At 34.5% G+C, this 10268-nt stretch overlaps 1 protein-coding gene and 1 pseudogene across 2 annotated transcripts; one reads left to right on the forward strand and one right to left on the reverse strand.

The window, feature by feature from the left end:
• Nucleotides 1-1721: 1721 nt before the first annotated feature.
• BDB00DRAFT_879665 (uncharacterized protein) lies at nt 1722-2327 on the forward strand (the record flags this gene model as incomplete). Its single annotated transcript, XM_053127899.1, has 1 exon — nt 1722-2327. One exon carries the CDS (start codon nt 1722-1724, stop codon nt 2325-2327), a length of 606 nt encoding a protein of 201 aa, XP_052972723.1.
• A 7209-nt stretch (nt 2328-9536) lies between these two features.
• BDB00DRAFT_t133 lies at nt 9537-9610 on the reverse strand (annotated as a pseudogene). The gene has a single exon. The product of its transcript is annotated as a tRNA-OTHER (tRNA).
• Between the last annotated feature and the right edge of the window lie 658 nt (nt 9611-10268).

A 10268-nucleotide genomic window follows, 5' to 3' on the forward strand; every position in this document is an offset into this window, starting at 1 on the left:
AGTGTGGGAAATAAATTTACCTAAAGAGTTACATATAAGCAATAATCTCAGTTAAAAAAGAGGCCCAATTCATAGAAAAATTTGTTACTTATCTTTATATTACTATAAATATATAGAAGATAGAAATAATAGAGTGATATTTATATAAGAGTAAAATATAGAATAGATAAGACAGAAAAGGGGTTGCAAGGTAGTATAAGTAGAGAGAGAAAGAAAAGGAGGAAGGAATAAAAGTAGTGAAAAAGAGTGAAGAAGGGAAGGAAAATAAGGCTAATCTTCTATATTAACTTCCTCATTACTACTATTCTCATCCTCATCACTAATATTAGTAATAATATTATTATTACTTATTTGTTGTACTTGTTGTACGTGTTGTGCTTGTTGCTGATGTTGTTGTATATACAGCTAATTTAGCTGAGAAATCAACTGCCATTGCTGCTGTAAGAGCTGTTGCTGTTGTTGGACCTGTTGGTCTTTTTGCTCTAATTCAGATTACAGCTGTGTTATTTGCTGTTGTTGTTGCTGTAAAAGCTGCTGTATCTGTAAGTGTTGTTGCTGTTATTGGACCTATTGGTCTTTTTGCTCTAATTCAGATCGCAGCATTGTTATTTGCTGTTGTTGTTGCTGTAAAAGCTGCTGTATCTGTAAGTGTTATTACTGTTGCCTTTGCTCTTGCTGCTCAGACTGTGTTGTAACAGCGATGTATGTGATGTGAAAGTGTGAAGCATTCCCCTATTGCGACAATAGGCCCACACAGCCTATTTTGCACTCTTAGTATTTAAATATAATTATCATCATAAATAAACATTGGCTTCTTTCTTCCCCTCTTTCTTTTTGGCTACGTTTGAACAAGATTTTGGTTCAAGACACAAGAAACGGATAACTCTTGTATGTGAAGCAGACAGAAGTCCAATGGAATCTATATGGAATATCAAGGATGTAAAGGATATTAACGGATCATGGATATATTATAGTTTTGCACAAACCTCTCTTCCCCACTTGAATTGTTTTATAGTCTTATATTTGCTTTTGTATCGTCGTTCAGTGTTTTACTGGTATGTACTGGTTTCTTTCATATTAGTACCTATTATCCCCACAACTGTATCTGAAGATTAATTTGTATATTGGCAATAGTGTGACGTCTGTTCATTTGGATCTCAATACAATAAAGTGGTGGAGAAGCTGGGCGGCAGCCAACATCCACATTGCCACTATACCATAATTTTTTAACAAAAAGGACGAAAAGTCGAACCAATCTAAAAAATTGAAAAACACGAGCTCAGCGACGTCATCTGACTATAGACTCCTCTCCTGAAACAACCCTTGATCAACCCCGTGAAACACCCCATGATACATCCCAGTACCTAGTAGTACACACAGAGAGCAACAGGGCGGATGTCCCCACTTTTTATGGTGACCCAGACAGGGATGACCCCCTCAAATTTTTAGACAGGTACAAGGAGGTGTCTTTGGCTAATAACTGGCAGCACGATCAGCGCAAGATCGATATGATGAGCCTGGCTCTGAAAGGAATCGCACGAGAATGGGATAAGGAGGAATACACCCCAACGTCAATCTATGATGACAGATCGGATATGTGTTTTGCTAGTCAATTCAAACAAGCCTTCATGACAAGCAGATGGGTAGAACGGTACATGCAAGAGTATCGCCATCGTCAGTAACTAGCTCAAGAGAAAAGCTTAGAATATATGACGAACAAAATGGCCCTAGCACGTAGATATGAACAAGGTCAAGGAAGCAAACTACAAGTCCGTGAAAAGATCACCGACGTCGTCTATGGCTTGAAGATCGAATATTGGGAGCAATTACCTCAACCTACACTGAGCACCTTAGTAGAGTTGAGGCAATCATTGGTCAATGCAGAGCGACACATGAATGTCATTCGTCATACAGTTGGTCTTGGCGTGTTACCTCAAGCCAACACAGCTCATCCTGCGACAGGGTTAGCGGCGTATCACCATAGAAATATGGAGGCTCCTGTCCATGTTATTTTGAGACCAGTTCAAGACAAGGCAATGCCACAGCGACACCGCCCAGAAACCATACAAATCACTCAAGAACAATTGGAAAACACTTTAGCCAACGCTATGGATCGCATGGAAGCTCGGCTTCAATCGAGCATGATCAACCAGAGAGCAAGCGGACAGCGCTGCTACAACTGTCAAGAAGAAGGACATCATGCCGTGGATTGCCGCAAGCCATGTCGTATATGTAATTCATCACAACATCGATCAAACAGCTGCCCTAAGCGAGTAGGAGGCTCGGGATCTAGGGGTCCACAGGATTTTCAACAGGGTTACCAGTGAAGACAGGCGAGGCGGCCAACAATCCAAAAATAAATCCTGTCAATTCTATCCAATCGGTATATGCAACGAGGGAAGACGATGCAGTAGCACATTAGACAAGAGGCAACAAACGCGACCATGAACCAGAGGAAGAGCACATGAATGTAGACTAGGTTGAACAAGGACCAGTAACATCAGTAGGAGCTAGAGCAGATGACCGATATCTTAAACTGGTGGAAAACCTTGAGAAGGCGAGATGAGCAAAAGCAAAGTATAAGCAAGCGGACGACGAAGCTAGAGCACGAGGAGAACTCCCGCTGTCGTATCAAGGCAAAGCAATGCAGGCGTTTCCGTTGATCCTGAACGAAAACAATTAAGTGAGATAATTCGACGTCAATCAGGCCCTATGAGAGGCTACCATTAATATGCCTCTACCACAGCTCATGTACTACTCACCAGTGATACGCAACGACGTGATCAAGGCATTTGGTGTGACAACTAGTACAGCGACAGCTAGACAGGCAATTCATCCAACTGAAGCTGCGAGTCATTATCAAGTCAATGTCGTGAGTGAGGCCCCTAGAATCATTGACACCACTACGACTGAGGACGTCTATGAACTACAAGCTATATTTGGTATCCTTGAAGGACTTTTAGAAGCTATACCTATATTAATCGACTGAGGCACGCACATCTCAATTCTACCTGAAGCATTGATAAAATCCACACATCTGGTAGATAAGATGAGACCTATAAAGCGATGAATCAAATTTGGTGGTGGAACAATAGAATGTCCAGTAGGCGCAGTAGAAGCTGAATTGACCTTATCCAAGGATCTAAAGGTAAAACACTGGTTTCAAGTGGTCGCCAATCCCAATACGCCATTCATTCTTGGTCTGGACTTTTTATATCATACCAAGGCAGTGGTAGATCCTTATCACCAGATCCTGACTTTCGCAGAGACTTAAGACACTGAAGGCAATGCTATACAAATACCCTCTTACTGGGGTTTTGGACCAAAATCAATGGCGTCCGCCAAAACAGCAGACGAGGACCTAGTTTTTGTGTGTTTGATGAGTGAAGCAGGAGAGGATGTAGTGACCTTAGAGTCAGATCTTGTCCTTAACAAAGGAGAGATACTTGCTATGGAACTCAAGATAGAAGGGCTGCACTAAGCGATAGATAGACATCGAGTGTTAGAGACACATGAGACCGGTAAGCATGAAATTATTATCTGCCCCTCGAAGATACATCAAGATGGAACGACCACAATGATCATTGCTAATCGCAGTGGACAATGCATTGGTGTCAAGGCCAGCGACGTGATAGAAGAACAAACAATTACTATAGTTAATAAAAAATACAATATTTTTATTTTTTTTATAGTATAATATTATTGAGTAAATATAATTTAAACATTTTATTTTCTCATTTTCTTATAGAAGAAATATTACTTAAAATATATTATATCACTATAGTAACTTTTTTTTTCTATTTCTGGGACTTTTAAACAAATATAATATACAGTAATAAATTTTTATTTGTTGCTAAGTTACATATTTTTAATTCCAAAATTGAATTTTATATATAGTTTAAAATTATTACCCAATATAGGATTTAATTATGAAGTCGGACATTGAAATTATGAATGAATATACTAGTAAAAATGATGAAAATATAATAAACTTAAAAAATGAATTAAAAGATGAGATTAATAAATTAGTTTTAAATCAATGGTCTTTTTTTAATGAAAACTGGAAAATTATAAATTATAAATATAAGCATAGAACTGAAATAAAAAATATAAAATTTATAGATGAAGTAAAAGAAGATTTATTACAAAAATTAGGTTATACAAGTGTATTTTTTTTCCTAAATAATTTATATTCAAATATTGAATACCCATTACCATATATAGAAATCGAAAAAGGTTTAATGTTAATATTTCATTTAACATCTGGATAGACTAGTAAAGATATATAAAAATATACTCATATACTAGCTTTTATGCATTTTATAAGAAATTTTAAATTACAAATTATGATTCGTTAGATAAAAAAGTTAATTATTATTTATTAAATATGTTCTCAAATATGAAAATAAGAATTTTATCAGTATTAATTAAAAACCCTAAAAATTTTAAAAATATTACACTATTATTAGATGGACATAATAGCTCTATTTCTTACAATAAACCAAATATATCAATACAAAAACGGTGGTCATATAAATTAAAAAGTTCTGGTATTAGAATATAAGTTGTTTCAGATATAAATAATATGGTAATATATGTATCTTATAGTGATTTATGTGGAAAAGTTAATGATGGTATAATGTTTCTAAATATGAAATTATATAATAAAATTTTAAAGCAAGACTGTATAGCTATTGATGGAGGTTACACCTTATTTATAAAACAATTTGAGGATTTATGCAATAATAAAGGATATGATTTAGATGATAATAATTTTTTCTATCTAATTAGAAAAGAAGTAAATGAAAAATTAAATGAACAAGAAATATATTATAATAAAGTCTTTGGAAGTTTTAGAAGTAAAATAGAAAATCAATTTCAAGAATTATTTAATAAGTTTAAAAGATTTAGTAATAATAACTCAACATTAAAGACAGATGATATTAAATATATAAATTTACAAATCAAAGTAGCATTTTTATTAAAAAATATAAAAAATTTTTCAAATATATTTAATATTATTACATAAGAACATTATAAATTATGGAAAACTGATAACTTTGATTTTCCATAAGAAAATAGATTAATTGATATTGTTTATAATAATGAAATGAAACAGATTAATAAATTTAAAATATTAACAGAAATACAAAATGATTTTTTAAAATTAGATATAAATGAAAATATAATTATTGATGAAAATATAAATTCTACTAATAATAATAATAATGACAATGAAAATGAAAATAATATAACTGAAGAAAGTGATTTAGACTATCCCGAATTAAAAAAAGTTATTAAAAAAAGAAGAAAAAGATTATATAAATCAAATAAAAAAATAGAAAATATGAGAAACCTAAATAAAGATGATAATATATATGAAATAGAAAACATAATTGAACATAAAATAGAAAATAATAAATATTCCTTTTTTGTTAAATAGAAAGGTTATGATAATAATGATAATTCTTGGGTTAAAGAAAATGATTTTTATGAAAAACAAATTATTAAAGATTATTTTAAAGAAAAAATATTATATATTAAATTTAAACATCAATTCTTAAATGTATAAAAATTAAACTATAGTATAATTATTATTCTATATTTTTGGATTATTTTATAAATATAGATTGTTCTACATAGGTGCTATACGCCGAATCAAGGAGATGCTGCCCCACCCCACCATTGAAACTATTGAGGAAGCTATGCATCAGTTACGAGAAATCGTATAGTATCTGGATCATCCACCGCCTAAGGCAGAAATGGCTTCAATCTTCGTCAACCTGGAGCCAGAAGAAAACTCTGTCATAAATATGGCCTCTGCCACACCAACAAAGGAATTCAACATCAATCCAAGCCTCGCACCATAAGAGATGAAGTCGATACAATAAGTTTTAGACAAGTATCAGGCTAGATTTGTTAGCTCATTGGCTGAGGTTGGGGAGCTTAAGGTACCTCCGTATGACATCGAGGTCAAGGAAGGTGTATGCCCTAGGAAAGTCACCCCATATGCCATTCCCGTGGAAGCGAACAAGTGGTTGAAAGGATATTTGGACCAGCTTGAAGAACTGGGCTTCATTGAGCATAGCTCTGGACCCTGGGGCACCGGAACAGTTCTGATACCTGCAGACGTTGACAAGCGTACCCCTCGTATAAAAAGGAAAGCCAAGCCCATCTCAAAGACGCCTAGAATCAGAAATTCTAGATATGGCCCTGCAGTACCGGTTTGGGTGTACTAAGTAGAAACTGGGTGACCGTAAGAATTTACCCGGGGTGACTGCTTTTTCTCGAAAAGTGACTGTTTTTCCTCGACTACTATATATAAAAAGGTGGGTGCGAAAGTGGTTAAGGCATCAGCTTACGACCCAGAAGATCAAGAGTTCCAATCCCTCAGCAACCAATAAGTATAAACCTCATTTCTGGCTTACCTAAATGTTTCTAGAGTATAGGAAAATAGAATTACATATAGAGTCACATATAAGCAGTAATCTCAGCTGAAAAGAAGGCCAGATTTGTAAGAAAATTTGTTACTTATTTTTATGTTACTATAAATATATATAAGATAGAAATAATAGAGTGGTATTTATATAAGAGTAAGATATAGAATAGATAAGATAGAAAAGGGTTTGCAAGGTAGCATAAGTAGAGAGAGAATGAAAAGGAGGAAGGAGTAAAAGTAGAGAAAAAGAGTGAAGAAGGGAAGGAAAATAAGGCTAATCTTCTATATTAACTTCCTCATTACTACTATTTTCATCCTCATCACTAATAATAGTAATAATATTATTATTACTTGTTTGTTGTACTTGTTGTACTTTTGTGCTTGTTGCCGATGTTGTTTATACAGCTGATTTAGCTGAGAAATCAACTGCCATTGCTGCTGTAAGAGCTGTTGCTGTTGTTGGACCTATTGGTCTTTTTGCTCCAATTTAGATTACAGCTGTGTTATTTGCTGTTGTTGTTGCTTAAAAGCTGCTGCATCTGTAAATGTTGTTGTTGTTGTCTTTGCTCTTGCTGCTCAGATTGCTGTTGTGACTGGCGTTGTTGCTGTCTATGTCATTGTTGTTATTGCTGCTCTTGCTGCTGTCTCCTTTTATCCCAACACTCTATATGCTGTAGAACTCTTTGTCTTTGCAGATTAAGAAGGGCCTTATTTTACTGTTCTTGTTGCTGTTGATCTTCTTCTTCTTCTTCTTCTACTTCTTCTCTTTCCTCTTCAAGGTTAAGGGGGTCTATATTACCCTCCTCTTGGTCTAGATCATCTCCTTCTTCTACTGGTACTTCAGAGAAAGGTTCTAAGAGCCTAACAGCATCATCAGTACAACCCTCAAAAGGTAGCTGCTGATCACTAGGATCTATGAAATATGATTCCCTTATAACACAGAGAAAATGATTCCATAGATCATCAGCAAACTGCCTTTGCCAAATAAACCAAAAAAGCTGCTTTTTAACTAGCTTTCTAGTTCTATAGTTCCGGGCAATGAGCTGCTTTATCCCACCCCAATTGCCTAAAAGAGAGTATTAGATAATATATAAAAGGAGAAGATTTTTTTAAGAGTTACCTTCAATAGTGTTGGTATGGATCTGTGTAGCAGGAATAACAAAATATAGCTCATGGTTCACCAGATGATGCATATAACCCATCCTCTCTAACCGTTGGGTATTATAGGTGCCCATCCATCAGAGTAAATAATTGATCTAGGAAAGATATACTTTTGGATCAAGTGCTCTAATGTAGGGTGGTTGCACCGGTCTACATTCACCATTATGATACGTTTTTCTTATGTACGTTCTACTGCCCCCAAACCCAAACACCTTCAACATGGCTACTAATACCATTGGCAGATGGCTTTCTTTTGCCAAACTTCGATTCGTCGATCTCCACAATAATTCCTGGGCCACCAATTGGTTCACCTATAATATTATTAGTTATAAAATATAATAATTAAAGTAGAAAGAGAAATATACATACCTTCGAATATACTCTCCATATCTTCAATGATTAGTTGAAAGTAATGATATCTTATTTGGCGAACTGTCTCCCAAGCTAGTTTAGTCTTATTAATAATATTAGTAGCACTAGTATTATTTAATAATTCTAAACCAATTTGTAAGACAACATGTGGAGGTACATTCCGGTGTTGAAAAAAGGAATGAGTCCAAACAGTCTGCTCCAAATTACAGCTAGTACATCGGAAACTGCCATTTGCTCCTCTAGACCAAGAAAGAGGCATATCTTGGTCACAGTTAAGGCACTTCATTCTACGCTAAAAAATGCCTTCTTCATATAGATACTGAATACAAGCCTCAGTATTTAAGAAGTAAGGCTCAGTAGGTATAGGGATATTGTTGTAGATTGGCATACTCTAACTAGTTAGTACCTTTACTTTTATACTTAACTCTCCTTTGAAAGAATACGTAATAATAGTTTTTTTTATGTATAGAGATGTAGTTGTATATGTGTATAAGTGTTTGAATAAAGGTAATTAGATATAGGTAGGAGAAAGAGTAGATGTAGTAGATGTAAATAGTGTTAAGGGTTCAGTTTGTTTTTTTCTCGTGAGGAAACTGGGAAGACCAAAGAAAAAAAAAGAAATCTCAAAAAGATATTGTATTTATACCTTATAAATATACGTCACATAATTCAAATTCAGCTCCGATTTATTCCATTAATAAAAGTCACAATCTAAATTTGGGTATATTAAAGTATTTTTGTTACTTAAGTATTATCTAGCAACTACTGATATTTTCTATCATCAAGTACTCATATCTTATGAGATACTCATTCATTTCATATAAAACAAATAGTTTTAAGTTTACTATACATTATATTACGACAGATGCTCTTTGCAAATTTTTTAGATATCTATAAAGTATTCTACTACATTGTAAATAGATATACAAAAAGTATAATACTATAAATGTATAAGCAATGGGATCATCCATAGACGTACTATACAGAAGCATATGCTTTTATACTTATTGGAACAAGGAAAAAAAGCTGCATCTGATGGTATATTATTTATATGAAAATAACAAGAATTGATTGGATAACAGCAAATGTCGTAGCAAGATTTGATAGTGACACACTGTTTCCTTTTTGGATTTTCCCGCTCACTTTTTGATGTATTTCATAGCCATTTCTTCTACCTGTTTCTGTTCCTTCATATTGTAACTCAATCATCCCTTCGCCGTTATTCTATAGCTACTTCTTCCTAATTCATCCATTCACTCACTAGAGCTCAATCCACTATCCAACATTAGCTACAGCTATTCTTTCTATCTTCTTCTGTCGTGCAGCCGACCTTATATACATTATCCACTATATCTTGCATTCATTGTAGTATTCATCATTTTCATATTACCTTGGACAAAACATATAAATACCCTTCCTCAGTATATACAATAAAGGATCATCTTCGAAGTCATCTTTTACACTCTCTTTATTCTTGACACCTCTCTTTCTATTGGCTACGGAACTGACCCGCCAAAAGGATTCGACACAAAAACCAGTTCTCCAAAAAAAAAATACATTAAAATTTGGCAAAAGGGGGATTCGAACTCACGCTGCTTGACACAAGGCAAGTGCGTTAGACCACTTCACCATCGCAAAGGTTTTAAAAAAGTTAAACTATACAAGTGTCCCATTGCTGTAGCCCTGTAAAACGTTTAGACACCAGAAAAACCATTTACCACTCTATTTCCTTTTTAAGAAGTCACGTGATGTAAGCCACTTATAAGCCACCAAGCCACTGGGTAAATTCTTACAGTCACCTGAAATATCCATGGTTACGCCATTACCAACTGATGATTGCGACATGTTATTGCTCAAGGATTCATAGAGAGCAATCATACTAGCTACTATATTTGAAGTCAAATATCACTATTACTATACTGATGCTTGGAAAAGTAGCTTATAAAATACCATCCTACTGTGTCTCGCCTCTTAATACAACATGATCACGCTCATTGTGGTTTTGCCGTACTCGATATGTCACCAACTCATAACCCCGTGGGTTTGACCTACTGTACGTTCGATAGTAGTAAGCAACCATACGTCTATTGCTTGCCATTATGCATCAACAAAAAAGCGGATGTAGATAAAAGATTAACCTCAAAAGAATTCACTTTTATATAAGAAAAAGCTTCCTATGAACAGGGTCGTCTTTAATAATTCAGGGGTTGTTGCTCCTACACTGTCCCTAACTTTTCAAATCTCTACTTAATTGCATTAGTCATTCACAATGATGGGGGATATCCAACTCCAATTA

The sequence above is a fragment of the Zychaea mexicana genome (genome assembly GCF_025766255.1).
Source record: "Zychaea mexicana strain RSA 1403 chromosome Unknown BDB00scaffold_185, whole genome shotgun sequence".
NCBI lineage: Eukaryota > Fungi > Mucoromycota > Mucoromycetes > Mucorales > Lichtheimiaceae > Zychaea > Zychaea mexicana.